The following is a 17985-nucleotide window of genomic DNA, read 5'->3' as shown; positions in this document are numbered from 1 at the left end:
ACTTGCCTTAGCATCTCCACAACTCGAACACGACGCTACGACTGTCGATCGTTCTTCTTCCTTGTTCATGGTGGGGTGGGTGGGGGGGGAGGGGCACCCACCAAATGTGTCTTAGCCTGCCTCGTTGATACTAAAATGACATTTATTGCTACTAACCGGAGACAGCCTTTGGCTGGGACTGCTAAATAATGAAAACAAAGTCATACTTTGCGTGGTGCATAGTAACTCTTGCCTACCTAACGATTCGTGATCGTTCTGCTTCTTTGTTGTTCAGGTGAGGTGGGAGGGAGGGCATCCACCTAATGAGTCTGTGGCTGCCTACTAACTGACCACGTGATCGTTGGGGTTCACTGATGTAATTTGTCACGAAGCCGGCCAAATAAACGCTTAGCCGAGTGATGAGTAGAGTGTGGGTACCCGGTTATTGAATGAATGGTGTAAGTTTGGTTACTGACTGGACGGTTAAGGTATGAAAAATTTGAGACCTTAAGGTGAGTCTCTGACCCTCGCTCAAATGCAATTTAGGGGGGGGGGGTCAAAACTAGATAAATATAATATTTTACCGTCATTCTCTATGGATTTAGCCGAGCTACTGGACTTGCAGGGCAAACATTTCGTGCATTTTGAAGTATTTGGTGCGGTTATCATCACTGGTCAACAATCCTAGGCCCGTATCCAGAAACCTCACTACTGCTAGATACGTCATCAGATGATGACGTAGCCGCTGTAGCGGCCGAGCACCGCTACGGGCACCGCTGCAAAAGTCTAGTGAGGTCCATGGCACACTACTCGCTACAAGTAATATGGCCGCCGGGTTTCGTCTGCTTATCGTCTCGCATTTAAAATTCATAATTATTGATGTTTAAAGGGCTATCAGCTCATGATAATCATTTCTTATTATAAGAAAATATTGTAAGAATGATTTAACAACGGATTTTGATGCTGATGAAAAAATATATTACCTAACCTGAGTATCAGTATATACTGTCAACAATACCGTGATGAAACCTCTTCAGCTTCACCGTTTTAATTGCGATTAACTTCCAAAAGGGTCCTGTCATGCCTTGAAAACCATCTAAAATTAAAGAAAAATAAATTATGGACGTATGCAATGTCTCGCCTTGATGCTTGTGAAATACTTTTTTACGAAAAATAACTAATGTCGACACAACATTTCTGAAACTTCTTCGGATTTGCCATTACATAGCAATTAACTTTGGTATGTACCGTGGCTCGCATTGAAAACCATTTACATACATACATAACTGGCCAGAGAAAGTTAAAATCACTGCTTTATGTCTGTGAAATTTACAGTTTACATAAAATACTCTAAACAAGAAAGCCGTCTTCCAGCCGGCTCTATCCATACTAATTTACTGCTGCTAAAAGTAATGAGAGTTCCAAGCCATGGAAAACCATGTTCAATTATGTGGAATCGTAGCTAAAATTAGTAATTTTGTTACTGAAATGATGAGTAAAAGTTTATGGGAATGTCACAGAGATAGATGGAAATGGCATAATGTTTCTCCGTACGTTGACAATATCTCGTTATATTCATTTGATAACGAATGTCACGTATATCTTTGGGCGTTATTATGCAATGCATATTTGATATATTACAGTAATACGTAATATATCCCACTACACAAATGCGATAAACAGATGTACGTGTATATTTGTCACCCATCACGACGAGTGATGCTGGTGAGGCGAAGGATTATTCAGCAATAGCTACTTCACAAGAAATGAGAGCAAAAACTTTTCATAATGAACGTCTAGAGTTGTCAACATTTCATTTTAAAAATTACCTATAAGTCGGTGCCGAAACTTCGTGAGCCAAAGTTGATGGGATAATGCTTTCGCACCCAACTTGGCGCCTGGTACACCGGCCAGCTTGCTCCGGCGGTAGTGCCTTGGCCAGACGGCAATCATCGGCGACCGGCAGTGGTGAACACGCATGGTGCATAGGTGCTTGGCGAGAGTTTTCCGATTGATTGTATCCGAGATTCATCATGTATCGGCAGGTACTTGACGATAATTTTGCCCATTTTTTGAGGCATGTAGCTTATAATGAGCGTAACCAGATTCCGGGAAGAATCTTGAGGGATCGGGAGAATCCCATGGAATTGCTTACCGAGAATGAGTTCCGGGTGCGGTACCGCTTCTCAAAAGAAACGGTGAGGGATGTATTGCTCCCAATGCTTACTCCAAACAATGCAGACGCAAGAGGATTACCCCTGCCTCCAGTTTTAAAATTATTGACCTGTCTGAGATTTTATGCTACTGGAAGTTTTCAGGTAGGTGATTTTTCTTCAAGCAGTGGCAAAGTTATAATAGGCAGCACTTTCATTTGCCGCAGTATTTGCTTCCATATCATAGATGTGCCTTTTCCCATTTTAGTGCATATTGCCTCGTAAACTTTGTCTTGCATGGACTTTTTTGGCTCGTATAATATTTCAATTCAATTTAAAATAAAGCATAATTTTTCCTTTATTAGATTGTATGTGGGGACCTTGTCAATGTGGCACAATCTACCGTCTCTCGAGTTGTAAAGGTGGGTATATTCATCATCATTGGTTGTTCAACCTTAAGATTAAGTTGACTACTGCCCTTCATCATCCTTATCTAATGATATATTATCACCCTATATCATGGCACGGAGACACTAGTACGGATAAGGCCTACTCCATCCCTTCTTCATACTTGAACCTCAACTTTGACTTAACTTGAGTTTCACCTCATGCTAACCTGCACTCCCTAAGCATGTATTAAAGAGAGAGATATAATAGAGGATAAATTATCATTCGTGATTTAATATTTCTTCTTATAAATGATAGAACGTGTCCACGGAAATTGCCAACCATCTGGATGAATGGGTTACCATGCCAGTGGCAGATGGAGAGACTGAGGACTTCAAGCGTCGCTTTTATGCCATCCGGCGTTTCCCAGGGGTAATTGGATGCATCGACTGCACACACGTGCCCATTATAAACCCTGGAGGAGAACTGGCAGAGGTTTATAGAAACCGCAAGGGATGGTTCTCTCTGAACGTGCAGGTTTGTCTTTCTATATTTTGCATCATTTTAACTACATTATTACAGAAACACCCAAACATGAGCAGGAGTAGCAGGGATTCCACAGAAAAATTTAATGAAGTGTTTCCAATTACTAATTCAGGTGGTTATTGGTCCAGACTTACAAATTACCAATATTGTCACGAGGTGGCCGGGCTCCACACATGATGCCCGCATATTTCACAACAGCAGGCTCAAGATGATGTGCGAAAGGAGAGATGTGAAAGGAATTTTGCTTGGGGATAGGGGATATCCACAATTGCCCTACCTGTATACACCCCTAGCTAATCCAGTGACAGCACCAGAAAGACGGTAAGTTAATGAATGATTAAAAAAAAGAGGATTTGAATTAATCTAGTAAGTACTTCAGTACTACTGCCATCAACATTCCATTAAATATTCACAAGAAGATGCTTTTGGTCTGTTTCCCCACTATTCAATTCACCAAAATAGGTTTCAGTGCATCATGCCGTATGATAATTGGTATTTTTATTATGAAGAATATTATATCAAATTTCCACCATTAAGCCTGAAATAGAACCTTTTACTCCTACCATAGGTACAATGCTGCACACATTGTAACTCGGTGCATGGTGGAGAGGTGCTTTGGCATATGGAAGAGGCGATTTGCCTGCCTCTCCATGAAGCTAAGAACAAAATTAGAAACGTCATCAAAGATAATCCTGGCGTGTGCTGTACTGCATAATGTTGCTAGGCAGCGAAGGGAGGACATCCCAGACATGGTGCCAGACTTACTTGACAGAAATGTCCCAGTTGCTGCAGTTCATCAACGAAACCAAAGAGGAGCCGCTGAACGAGTGCGCTTCATTCAACAGCACTTTGGGCAAGAGTGATGGACCAACTGCATAGGCACCCCCAAAAAGGTAATAATTTGCAGCAAGTGAAATGCATTTGTTTTCATTCAAATGACATGATTTTGTCTCAGAAACTTCTATATTGCCCAAGGATTATACGACATACCAGCATCAGAATGTTGCTATATAATCACTACTATAAGTGCCGGCATTATGAAAACTTACTTTCTTTAATGACTATATTTTACAAGGGATAACTGAAATCAGTAAAAATCAAGGCTAACTTTTCATTCAGTGAGCATATCTTCAAGTGAGTTTCAAACATTGTTCCCCCCTAATGTAAACCAAGATTGGAGTATGCAGCCATATTAACGTTTAACACTCCCTCACAATTCCCCTCCAAGTAATTCTGTTCACCACACAAAGCATGGCATGCTTGCTTGTATTTATGCACAACTAACAATGTCAATATAGCAGCACTCAAATGACAATGGTAACTAATGGCTACCTCAGGTATGGAGTACATACGATACATTTGAACATTACTGACATGAAGGAGGATTTTCAACTAGATAGACAACGTGACACTCGACCTTGAAACACAGTAGCTGTGTCAGTATGAAACACAATAGCTGCACGATGCATAATTAGAAAGCGTATACTTCAGTATGCTTCCATCAACTACTAAGCCCAAATGTAACCAAAACCCTAGGTTTTGTCAAGTTCATGCTACCAAAAAATAAAAACAAAATGCTTATTAAATGGCACAGGATAGGAAATTGATGCAACAAAATTATATGTCATCTATATGCATCATATAATATAACATGTATGTCCTTCCAATAAGATTTTACCAAAGAGAAGCACTGGAACACTGAAAAAGATAGCTGTAATGGTTAGAAAGTGAGGGCAGTTGGACAAGCTTTATAAGCATAGTATTTAGCAACAAAAAAGACTTTTACTGCAAGAAGAATCACCTTTATTATAAAAAAATAGAAAAGCTGTATTGGAGCGACAAGAAAACCAATGCTGTGGCAGGCATGGGAGGAGGTGAATGCACGAGTGACAGCTAAATAAGCAAAAAAGATAAGTCGTGGGAAAACATGAAGGCACTTAACACCAAAGGATGAGAAGACAGGAGGAAAAGGCAATGAGTTCCTCCTCGAATGACACGAGTCCAGAATGAAGGGCAACCAGCACAGCTACCAAACACATGGGAAGAAGGCAACACTGAGAAGTATAGCAGATGGTGAGGGGTGATGAAACCTACAGTCGGTACAGAGAGCCCCGACAATGATGGATATGAAGATTGGCACTCAGTCAGCACTGCTGGAGGAACAGACATCAGCATTGATGAGGAGGCTCCTGTGAAGAAGAATAATCACAATAAATGAAAATTCATTGCTTTATTTATTTGAAGAACACCTAAACAAATCATGAAATTTTGACAAATCAATCCACAATAGGAATTATGACCCTTGTTGAAGCATATGAAAACCATATTTCTATTACTTTCAGTAAAAAGTGGCAATGAAACTTAGGAATAGAAGGCAACAGGAACCATCTCTAGCAGTTAGATATTTATTCCTGCCATTTTTATGGCCATTATTTATTGAATTCGGTAACTAATGGCAATCTCAAGTATGGAGTATTATGTTACATTTGAACTTCGCTGGCATGGAGGGAGATTCTTAGTGAATGTGTACCTATAACCACACTAGCTGTGTCTGCATACATCTGATAAGAACTCAATGATGCATATCACATATCTTATTTTTGACCCAAGGTAAGTAATCTCTTGATAAAATCCATTCCTGCCATGAAACTTAACATTTCAACATTTTTCTGGTCATGCCAAAATTCATGATTATTTGATTGAGGACTAGAAATAAAGGAGGAAAAATTTTCCTATAAAACACTTCAATCTTAAAAAGAAATGCATAATTACCATTTCTCTCATCATCTTCTCTTTCTGTAGCTTGAAGAGCTCCTGCTGATGTCCTCTGGCAGCCTGAGCATTTTCCAACTCCAATGCAGATGCAGCAAGTCGCTGCCTTGCTGCTTCCCTATCAGCCTCTGCTGCTGCACGCCTGATGGACCAAGTTGCCGCTTCTTCCTCGGCAGCAACACGTTTGGCAGCTGAGGCAGCTATTTCATTTTCCTTCACCTTCATATCCATCATTGCCAGCTCCCTTCTCATCTGGCAAATATAGGCTTCATCCTCAGTTGCACGGCTGACCATCTCCAACCTTGCCTCAAGCTCTCTATCTGCTACACTTCTTGATGATTGCCTCCTAGTACCAGATGTAGAGGGAGTTTCAACGGCATCTCTCACCTCTGCCACATAAGGAACTGCAAAAAGAATAACATAAATGAGTCTTCATAATAAAGTTTTCTTTTCATTCTCAAATCTCAACTTCCACATAGTTGAGCCTGTCACCATTGAAGGACATATATGCGGTATATTTTGCCACCACAAAAAGTTTTGCCTCTACAAACACCAAGTAGCGGTGATGAAATCATCATCAAGTCCTGAGGAGAGTAGAGAGAAGAGAAGCCTAATGAAAACCTTAATAGGAAAACAGAACAACCTCTACATCTTGAGACATGATGGCCTGATGAAGACATTCATCAATGGACAAGTGGATGGCAAGAACGGAAAAGGAAGACCTCGAACAAAAGATATGGAACAGGTAAAGAAAGATGTGAAAGAGAAGAAATACGGAGATGTGAAAAGATTAGCTAATAGGAGAACTGAGTGGTGAGCTGCGTCAAATCAACCATAGGATTCTTGACCAGTGATGACGATGATGAAAAATTTTTGAGCAGCATCAATTCTTAATGCATTCATTTTCAGTCCTTGAGCTAATTTAGATCCAATATTTAAGTAAAAGATAAAAACAATGAATTAAATTCATTATCACCATAATTGCATGCTCAAAGGCTTTGTTACCGATTATAATTATGGGTAATATGTGCACTTTTAAGTTCTATACTGGATGTAACCTCAACTTCATTCAATGTTCACATACAACATGCATGAGTCAGGTGATGTGTTTGTTGAAAATATTCATTACTCTTATAAACACTTGAAGTAAGGCATGAACAATGACACCAGCAGAGAAAGCGAATAGAAGCCTTCAAAATGTGGTGCAACAGAGGAATGATAAGGATCAATTTGATCAACTGAGTTCGTAATGAGGAAGTCCTGAAGGCCTTTTTTCAGGTACATTAACATGTATGAGTTAATGTCTACATATATAGTTCATATCTAACATATTCGCAACTTGAGCGAATGCATGCATAGAAAATAGAACCTGTTGTAATTTGGTTCATGCATTTGTACATGTTTCGTTCCGGTCCACAAAAATCATTCACACAAACGTACATTAACCCGTACATGTTAATGTATCGTGTAAACAGGCGTTACGAAGAGGAGAAGAGAAGATAACCCTCATGAAAATGCTAATAAGAAGACCGAACAACCTTATAGGCCACATCTTGAGACATGATGGCCTGATGAAGACAATCGTTGAGGGACAAGTGGACGGAAAGAACAGAAAAGGAAGACCTCGAACAAAATATATGGAACAAGTAAAGAGAGATGTGAAAGAGAAGAATTACGTAGGTGTGAAAAGATTAGCTGATAGGAGAACTGAGTGGAGAGCTGCGTCAAACCAATCCTAGGATTGTTGACAAGTGATGATGGCGATAAACACATAAAACCACTTAATAAAATAATTTGGACGATATTTTAAGAAGTGTTATTATAACGATGTGACTTCCTTTTCAGGGACTTAGCCATGGTTATTAGTTATTACTACGTTATTGAGCAGGGAGGCAGACAGGTTGTCAGAAAAGTGAAAAATAAAACTAACTTTTAGCATAAACACATTTATAACAGTTTTCAGGCGCAATAATTTACAAAAAAAACCTGGTCGGGCACAAATTCTCCTATTCCAACCGCACTCTCCTCTGCCGCCGGGCCTGTTCCTTCCTTAATTCAGTAAATATGTACAAAAAAGGGAGCAATGATATTGCCGACTCATTCGTTTATGTTAACACGTTTGATCTATCTCAACAAGCACTACTTGCTTCAATCCAACGACATGAAGGTCTCATAATGGAGCAATTAATTAATATCACTTGTCATGCATTTTGTTTCACAGGAATTCAGAAATCACAGTCTTGCCAGCCCACTGCTTTTTGGTGAAATGCACTAATGAAATGAGCACACCAGTAAAAATATTCCATTACCTTCCACCTCTGGCATCCGGTCGCTATCCCCTGTGTTTGGTAGCGTGTGCTGTATTGCTGGAATTGCCAATTCCAGCTCTGGACTCGTGTCCACTGTCGGAGGGATGTACGGCCCTCCACCCGCTCCCATTCTTTGGCGATTGGCCGCGGCCAAATCCCGTTTCCTCTTCGCCTTCATGTTCTCCCACGACCTCTTAATTTGTTTCCATGAACGCTATTTAGAAAGAGGAAACCTAACTTATAATTTTCATTCACATTTGAATCATAAGACAAAAAATACTTCCGCACAATTTTTTCAAATCCTGCTATAACAATGTGCTTACCTTCGTCACGCCATCGTGCCGATTAAATTCTTCTTCCACCTCCTTCCATGCCTTACTCTTCGATGTGAGACTCACAGCATCCGTTTTCTTGGACTCCAATACAGCTTTCCTCGCGATTACTAGATCTACAATTAAATTCTTCTCCTCCGTTGTTATTCTGCTCCCTTCCCCTGTCTCCATGTTGAATACTAACAAAGTCGCGTTGCGATATTCATTATTCAATTGTCGCCCTAGTTCCTCCCAAAGCCCGCATATTAGGGACTCAAAATGTCGCTAAATTCGTCTACGTCATCAATCCAGCCCAAAATAAATGTGGCAACACTGCCCCCACCCATTTGGAGGGTTTTGGAGTAGTGAGGTTTCTGAATACAGCATTCAGCGGAGCGCGCCGCTACAAGCTGAAGCATGGTTTCTGGATACGGCCCCTAGGATTGGTTTGATGCAGCTCTCCACTCAGTTCTCCTATCAGCTAATCTTTTCACACCTACGTAATTCTTCTCTTTCACATCTCTCTTTACTTGTTCCATATATTTTGTTTGGGGTCTTCCTTTTCCATTCTTGCCTTCCACTTGTCCTTCGACGATTGTCTTCATCAGGCCATCATGTCTCAAGATGTGGCCTATAAGGTTGTTCCGTCTTCTTATTAAGGTTTTCATGAGGCTTCCCTTCTCTCCTACCCTTCTTAGGACTTACTCGTTACTAACTCGGTCGATCCATTTGATTTTCATCATTCTTCTGTAGCACCACATTTCAAAGGCCTCTATCCTTGCTTTCTCCGCTGCGGTCATTGTCCATGCTTCACTTCCGTATAGGAGCATACTTCAGATGTAGGTTCTTATAAATTGTTTCTCTACTTCCATATTTAAGTTTCTCGCTGTAAGCAGGTCTCTCTTTTGGTGGAATGCTCTCTTCGCCTGGGCTATTCTGCTGATAATTTCTTTCTTGCTTCTCCCATCACTAGTTATCTTGCTTCCCAAATAACAGAATTCATCCACCTCTTATCAGTTTTTGCCTCCCTATTTTAATGTTGGTCTTGACTTCTTCTCGTCAGCTGCATACTAAGATCTTGGTTTTCTTCGTGCTTATTTTCAGTTGATATCTACTCATTACCCTACCCATATTAACCAGAATATTTTTCAAATCCTTCTCTGTTTCTGCGTAGCCACAAAATGCCTAATTTGAGTCCGCATCTGCTATTAAAATATTCCAAGGCCCACGCAGCGTCACAGATATAAGAGCGGCAGGCCGATCCCTTCCCCACTTGCTTCTCCCCCTCCCACGCCTTGAATACAGCAAAATTCATCCCGTGTGTGCTGCGTGTTCATCTTTGATAATATAAATCAGATGATTACAAAAGATGTGTAGTGAGGCGGCTTGTCCCTTATTTGGTGCCTCGTCCACGTTAAAAAATCAATGTTACCAACTTTTAGAGAAGTGATGAAATATATTTAGATCCGAGAATGCAGGAAAGGAGCCTATGGTCTATGGAAAGTCCTCTTGAGTGGATATAAAGGTGTGCCAACTATGGTGACGTGCGGTGACGGTTCTATTGCGGTGTTGTCCAACAGCTGTGACTAAATGGATTTTAGAGGATGGCCGCTTGCGTCCCATCCCCGCTCACCTCTCCCACACCCCAAACGCACCAAAATTCACACCAAGTGTGTCTTTCTTCATTAGTATAACAAATATTTCATGTTTCAGCATGTTCTTTTGGGAACAATCATGAAAGAATTACAAAATTATCTGCTATCCAGTCTGTATTTCTTATGTAGGTGTCATTCCTCATCTTTCACTGCTCTCAACAAAGTTTTGTATTTATATACCAATCTTTCGTCTGTTTGTATTATAAAAGGAATATTTAATTCCAAATTTGAACGTTCATCAATATATTTTTGAATTTCCACAGTGCTAAGGTCAGATATAACCGAGGGAACCGGAGTCTCTTTCCAATATATCATCAGTGGGTAGTCCTTTACAGCGATATTAAAATCCGGTGATGAAAAAAATCTAGGATTGGTCGCCAAACGCATCCTTGTGCAATCAAGTAGACCATGCCAGGGATGAAATATGATTTGATGCTTTTGCCGCAAATGATATGGGTATACTCTTCTAGGGATTCAACAAAATTTCTCCCGAAGGATGAGCCCGGAGTTGGAGCCTGAGATATTGGCCATTATGGAAAAAATGACCTGGTGGGAATCCCAAGAAGAGTTTACCCACATTTCAAGAGATGTAGAAATTGTGCTTGTAGCAGAGGGATAATGTCTCCTTTCTGGACGGTATTCACTTGGTACCATGGTATTCAAATCCTTTTTTATTTTGTGTATCTACTTTTCACTAAGAAAAGAATTGAGAATCACAGATTTTAAACTTCTGCTAATTCTCCGACAGGTGAGGCAAACCCCCAGAAGTGGGACCCCATTTCTTCAACTAACGCCGCACATTCCCCTCTTAACTTGTATTGATAAGTCCTCTTGTCTTTTATAATGAGACAAGAGAATATTCTTTCATTCCATCAAAATGGAGCCCTATGATGACACCCTTGATACCTCTTTTTTTGTATTCACAGTAATTCAAATCTTTTTCTGTCGTAAGGAATTCTGGTGCACTGCCTTGGATGTAGGTATCTTACAAAGTTACGACTTTTGTGTGAGCTAAATTTTCGGGGACGATCATTAATGCTGCTTGGTTCTTGCATATACCTCTATCACATTTGGCAGATGTATTTTTCCCGCAGAAGTTCCAGTTTGAGTTGAGTCCCTAATGTTTATTTCATGAGGAACTTAGAGATACAAAACGGCTGATTTCTTGTCAGTTTAATTTTCTTCGGGTGAACTGATGAAGAAAATTACTATTTTCCCTTACATGAATTGACTATGTTGACTCAACGATCTCCAAAGGTTTCCTTTTTTCCTCGGTCGTTGAATTTCTTTGGGATTCAATCCAGCAGTCATCATTTTTCGTTTTGTCTCCTAGTCTCTGAAAATGCTTCTTCATTAGGGGGAATCTTCTGCTGCTTCTTCAGATTCTTCAACTTACAAGTACAAATATTGCATAATTTCAAAATTTCCTTTAAAAGTGTTTGAGTTTCGTTTTTCTACGTAATCCTTCTTTTAGCCTATTTGCATTTTCCGTAAGTTTTAGTACGCTAAATCCATTTAGTCATACACATAATGGAAGAGAAGCGCGTCATCTTAAGTGGCACATCTTTATAGCCAATTGAGAGGCCTCTTCTTGGACTGTAGGCTTCTTGTCGTCGTTCTTGGATCTAAAAGTATTTCATGACTTCTCTGAAAGTTGGTGACATCGTTTTTTTAATGCCGACAAGGCGCCAAATAAGGGACAATTCGTCTCACTATGCATCACTTTTCATGTTCTGCCATCTTCCTATTTATATCATCAAATGAAAACGTGCAGCACATGCAGGCTGTATTCAGCTGCATATCTGAGGCGTGGGTGGGGGAGAAGTGAGTGGGGAGGGGACGGGAACGTCCTGCCACTCTTGTATACATGACGCTGCGTGGGCGTTGGAATATTTTAATTGGGGACTCGGACTCAAATTAGGCATCATGTGGCAGAACTACGGCAGATTCATCAAAATGCACGAAAGTTTAAACCTATCAGAGCCGAAGCTCGGCAAAGTCTATAGCGAATTATGGTAAAGTACAGTGCAACCTCGATATAACGACACCCCACGGTGCACTAGTAAACACTCGCTATAGCGAATTGTCGCTTTACCGGAGGTGGAGCAAATAACAGCCCATACACCTGTTTTGAACAGATACACAGGAACAGGGCGACAGATAAACATCTATCCGATATAACGTAAGCATAAATCCAGACGAAAGGCGATGTTTTTTTGCATCACTAAACTTCCTTACTCAAATAACGACTAACTATTCAAACATTTTATAAGCGCCGCACTGAATAAAAATCATGCAAAGCATTGGTTCGTCAATCATTATATTTATCGAACGACAGTTTACCACATAAATTTGAGACTGAGCACTCCATTAACTTCATTTCTAACAGATCGCTAGCAATTACAGAGGTTAAGGAGTCTTGATGGAAGTCTTCCGGCGGTGAAACCCTCGCTATGGCAAGAGCCAACACCAAAAGGGTCTCGTAAAAACGAATTTTTGAACACACTTATTATAGGGTCAATTGACGGTGCATCGGCTATCTCTCGTAATAGCGGGGGTGTCGCTATAGCCCGTACTCGCTTTAATGAGGTTCCACTGTATTATATTTTTCTAATTTTGACCCTCCCATCCTAAATTGCATCTGAGCAAGGGTCAGAGGTTCACCTAGAGGTCTTAAATTTTTTAGGCCTTATTTTTGATCGTGTCACAACTTTTTTTAATTCAACATCAACTTTTTTATGATGATTTTCTCATGGGGGCTAGATTAATTATAAAATAACATAACTTTCGATTGCATTTCCTTTGTACATGCCAGGACAAAGAGACCAAATTCCAGTCCACTTTGGGATAAGCAGGTTGTTCTTAAATTTCCAAAGTTTCTGGAAGTAAAGACACATTTTGTGCATTGTCGGATGGTAAACCAAGAACGGCTTATTCTTATAATCTCCACTTGCATAACCACATAGAGGAAGATTGAGCCTTTTTTTCTTTGGTTTATGCCCTGATGATGCTATTTCTTCCTTGTTAATAGAATTTCTGTTCAGCATTCTTTTCCAAAGTAAGCCAGTTTCCTCAGCACTGAACACCTACTGAGGAACTTTCAAAAGTTTTAGGACAAAGTTTATCGTGCCACTTTTGCTTCTCGAGAAATTGTAGCTTCCCTCACTCTGTTTCTTTTCCCTGGTCACTCAACTTAAGTATTTTCTTTGCCTATGAACATGAATTCACGCAGAGGGGGGTTGTTACTTGAAAATCAATCATTCAGTTTCAATTTATGTCGGATTTAATTATACAGTGGAACTTGGTTAGTACGTTTCTGAAGGGACCACGAAAAATCAACGTACTAACCAGGAAAACGTACTAACGAGGAAAGTAAATAATAGCAGTCGGGGATATTGCAATCAGTGAAAAAGTCGTCATAATTACAATTACTATCGGTAGTTCTCATAGGATCGCCTTCCTGAACTCTTTTCACATTTAAAATCAAGAAAATGAGCGCTAGCATGAAAAACAATACCATGTGAATAAAAATAGCAATTTTTCATGGACATCCCGGAGACGATTTCATGATTACAGCGTCTATCTCCCGTGATTAATCCTATATATATTTACAGAACGAGGACGAGTGAAGCTCAGACAAGCGAAGACAAGTCATTTTTCTTTCTCACAGCGTACTCGGAGAATATAACAACAACGCGGAGTAAGTCAACTGGTTTTTTAAACATCATAAAAATTGGGCAAAATTATATTGACTTTCAAATTACGGCAACAGCCGTAGACATTCGCTTCTGGAATGATACCATTTCGATTGTGAAATCAATCGATATATCGACTGATGACACGCAAGATTATTATATTACGACGTAATTACAAGAAAATTTTATATTAAACAGTTGAAATTTACTTTCAAAATTTGTCCAATGTCGTCTGCTTTCGTTCCAAGATCAAGTATTTTTAAGCTAAGCTTCGCGTGGAGATCCAGAGGATCGTCTGCTCCCGCAACAGTAGTCAAGTAAATACACACGACGTCGAGTTTATGGAGCAGTACTGCTTTAGATAATGTGGGAATTGTCTAATACCGTTAAGACTCATTTCTTCATCATGATAACTCGTGCAATAGCAACAATTGCCCACTCACGAACTTTGTGCGCAGCAGTGGGCACTCCCAAGCGCTCCGAAGGCAACAGAAGGTGAGGAGCTCGGGGTGGGGAAAATTGGGGCTTCTTATTGGCTGTAGTTTTTCATAGTCAGACATTCCCGAAAAATGGCCGCATTTTATTATTCAGCACGTCACAAGAATTCAGAAATGCATTTGGATAAATTACGGTAGAAGAAAGAGATGTGGAATGAATGGAAGAATGTTAATGGCTAATAGTAATAAATTAAATCATGAATTCAGACGTTTGCGACCCTTAAGAAGACACTAGAGAACGAGTTGCGGGTTGCGTCACGGCAAGCAATTGAGCGTACTAACCAGGAAAGCGCAATTTTTTCAAACGTACTAACCAAATTCTTTTACCTGTATTTTGTTCGGATGGTACCGGGACCGAGGGAAATCGCCGTACTAAGGAGGAAAACGTACTAAGGAGGAACGTACTAACCAAGTTCCACTGTATTTTTTTTGCATTTACTGCCCTGGTTTTCACTGTTGGCTTCTATTTTATGTATTATAAAGCCTTCGCTGCAAGGTGAAACTGTGGTTATGATTGATGAGTTTGGATTGAGTCTCCGACGTAGAAAACTTTTTTCGTATTTTTTTCAGGTCCATCACTCATTTTGTGTTTATTGATGTATTTTTTTCTCTCTCCTATATGCAGTCCTGTTTAACGTCTTCCAGCTTATCTTTGACATCCCTAATGATCTCGGCCATGCCGTGCTACTCCTAGAGATGAAGGCCCCACAGACACCATGAGATTTCAGACTGCTTGCCATAACGCCGCTCATTCTCCGCCAACTACTAAAAGTTTTGACAACGCACCTGTCCAATTACACCTCAGGAGACCCTCGCCAACGGGGATTTATTCCTGGTGATGGGCCACTTAAATGTGGCAGTGTTACAGTGCCGTCATGCATGGCAAAGGCGTTAGGATATCCCATAACACAACGGGAACCTCGTGGGAAAAGGCCTGCGAGGTGAGTGCTTTTTTTATAAATGCTTAAAGTTTATTAGCCTTAACTCTAATGCTGTCGCAAACTCAATCAAAGTTCTATTTCTGTCCTGGTTTTAGAAGGCCAGCTCTGCTTAGGTCAGTAATTTCTGCTCCTTATTGAACAGTATTCAGCCAAAAATTCTCATGTTAACCCTTTCGCGCCGGACCTTCGTTGAGGAAAATTCTTTCTCAATACGAGTCTCTTGAAAGTTTTCTTTACTCCCTTATATGAAGCTTTTTCGTGTCCATTGAAGGCAGTGGTTCCCTCCATAACCATTTTTAGACCCAACTCAGTGGGGTGCCGATCCCTTTCCTCGGCCTCCGTCCCAGACCCTAGAGGGATTAAAAGCCCCTTCCTAGGACGAGTCCGCGGTCAACTGGCTATAATATTAGTGCAAAATATTTGCAAATATTTGTTGTTCGCATCGATCTTTTGCATTCAATATGAATTTTGTGTTTCTTTTCCGAGCGTGCAGAAAAATTTTTAACGAAGTTCTAATGTTGATATAGACGGATTTAGTATATTTACTAGTTGGTCTATAACTCCGTTGATATTAACATTAGAATTTTGTTTGAAATTTCCATGTGGTCCGCAAAAAAAGATGAATCTCCATTTATAGCAATAGATATGAAAAGTAAGCAACAAATATAGTTTAAGAAAACACACTGCAAATAACAGTAGTTGACCGCATGGAGAGGATAAGAAAGGGTCGACCTGAGCGGCCGAAGATGGGACTCGGCCGTGCTAAGGCAAATCACGAGGGGCGACCGCATCCGTTGGTCTATTGTTACCACTTTTTTGGACCTGTGCCGCACAGGTGTGGCATTCGTTGTTTATGGAAGAAAATCCTCGCCGCACAGGTGTGGCATTCGGCACGAAAGGGTTAAGGTTTTGATAGAATCATGCTAAAATTCTGGGAATTTTATGGTGCTACAAAATGGAGAAAACCGAGTGTGATTTTTGGAGTAGGTGAAGAGTTACGTTGTTGACCATTTTAATGACTTATTGCTATAAGTAATACTTTTAAAGCCTTAATTGGTCATGTGTTGAGAGGCCTTCAATTGTGTGACCAGTGGTAAACATTGCTGTGGTGAACTCCTGATTATCTGTGCTAATTGTGATGAGAGGCAGCTCGAGTAATGGGAAATCGAGGGTAATCCGAACTTTCATATGTGTTTCTTAAAATGTTTGTAATTAATGCAGATCAAACAATATATCATTGTTAGAGGTCCGTGAAATTCGCGAGACGCGATACCGCAAAATAAAGCGAAATATCGCGAAATTTGTCAATAAAACGGAATTTTGTGTTCTCCGCGAATTTTATGCAAATATTTCATGCAATGTGTTGTAATATATTAAAGCCTAAGCCTTTATCATTTGACGCTTCAATTGTTTATTTGCTCTACTGCATTAATATTTGAAGATCAATTGGCTTGTTTTACCTAGCACCCATCACATTTGCGTAATATCGTGCACTGTAGTGATGTCTCCACCAGAATTTGTGGTTAAATTATAACTACAGCCTTTGACTTTGATTCACATTTGTCAATCTTAAAATTCTTGGAAATATCTAGAATGACGCACTTTCTCTCGTCAACAATTAGATATTCTTAAGCAATAACTTGCTGAAAGAAATTTAACACGACCGCAGAAGAGTCAAAACAAGCTTTCAGGCGTTTCAACGGCACAGCGCCGTGGTTTCAAAGTACTGAAGGTCACTATGGATGTCTTCAAACAACTCAAATCGCCCCGTAGGTGACATGACGCCGTCGAAGGCCGCTGTGGTCATCATGGTGGCCATCTCAATCCAGCTCAGTGCGCCGCTGCACAGCGTTAAATAGGCACAGTGCTACATTGAATCCACTTTCAGATGAGAGGACTCTCTGGATTTCACAGCGTCATGGTGCGAATGGCGACCGGCGGAAAAGTGTCTTTTCGACAGCGACATAAGCTCAACGCGTCCTACACGCGTCATTGCTGAGCAGTAATTCCGGTGACTCACCACGATGCAGTAGACAGCGTTATCTGGTAACTTGTTGCAGGAAAACCTTAAATGTGGGCCAAATGTAGACTAAAACACGGCCGCTGTCTGGGAACGGAAGCGCTAGCTTTTGGGGGAAGGGTGAAATGAACAGAAAGGATAAGAGGAGAGGGGGTGCTACTTCTTAGCGGATGGATCATAGGATATTCCACACTCCACTTAGCTTCATTGCAAAAAAAGATCCTTTGGACGCACCCCGAGTACAAGTTTCTTTGTTTTGGATTGTGTTTTGTTATTCATGCTTCTTTCACTGCTTTTCTAGTCCGAATAGCAACAGCTGCAATCATTACTAAACGATTTTGTCAACTTTTCCAGCTACCTGCCCTCCGTCGTCACCTGGGTGAGGGGTGTCAACAGGGAGCTCACCCCAACAAACATCTAGGCCAAAATGTAAATTAGGTTCAGCGGAACCTCGATCCATTGTTTTCAGTGGGGTGGATGAAAAAAGCGATCAATGCAGGAAAGTTTGGCTATGTTGCCTATGTCCCAAGAAACGTAGGATTTTGGTGAGTAATTATGATATTCGTTTAGGGGTTTAAACAAGATTTTAGCTGATTACCGGAATATTATTACTTTATTGAAACACTGAGGTCATATTGTTGATTTGACTAATATCTCTTTCAAATATCGTAAAGGAACACACCACCTTGCTAAAAATAAATTTGTACTCCCCTTGGCATT

The 17985-nt window shown here is 40.4% G+C and overlaps 2 protein-coding genes across 2 annotated transcripts; one reads left to right on the top strand and one right to left on the bottom strand.

Moving 5' to 3' along the window:
* The first annotated feature begins 3192 nt into the window (after window positions 1–3192).
* Window positions 3193–3952, top strand: LOC124172255 (putative nuclease HARBI1). The gene is made up of 2 exons (XM_046551675.1): window positions 3193–3386; window positions 3634–3952. The coding sequence occupies exons 1-2, from the start codon at window positions 3274–3276 to the stop codon at window positions 3926–3928; spliced, it is 408 nt and encodes a 135-aa protein (XP_046407631.1). The 5' UTR covers window positions 3193–3273; the 3' UTR covers window positions 3929–3952.
* An 837-nt stretch (window positions 3953–4789) lies between these two features.
* LOC124172254 (myb/SANT-like DNA-binding domain-containing protein 3) lies at window positions 4790–8854 on the bottom strand. The gene is made up of 4 exons (XM_046551674.1): window positions 8470–8854; window positions 8147–8360; window positions 5838–6241; window positions 4790–5254 (listed from the first exon to the last, which is right to left on the bottom strand). Exons 1-4 carry the CDS (start codon window positions 8647–8649, stop codon window positions 5234–5236), a joined length of 819 nt encoding a protein of 272 aa, XP_046407630.1. The 5' UTR covers window positions 8650–8854; the 3' UTR covers window positions 4790–5233.
* Window positions 8855–17985: the final 9131 nt, after the last annotated feature.

Source organism: Ischnura elegans (assembly GCF_921293095.1).
Source record: "Ischnura elegans chromosome 13 unlocalized genomic scaffold, ioIscEleg1.1 SUPER_13_unloc_1, whole genome shotgun sequence".
NCBI classification, from domain to species: domain Eukaryota; kingdom Metazoa; phylum Arthropoda; class Insecta; order Odonata; family Coenagrionidae; genus Ischnura; species Ischnura elegans.
The sequence above is the reverse complement of the archived record's forward strand: the minus strand, read 5'-3'. Positions and strand labels throughout refer to the sequence as shown.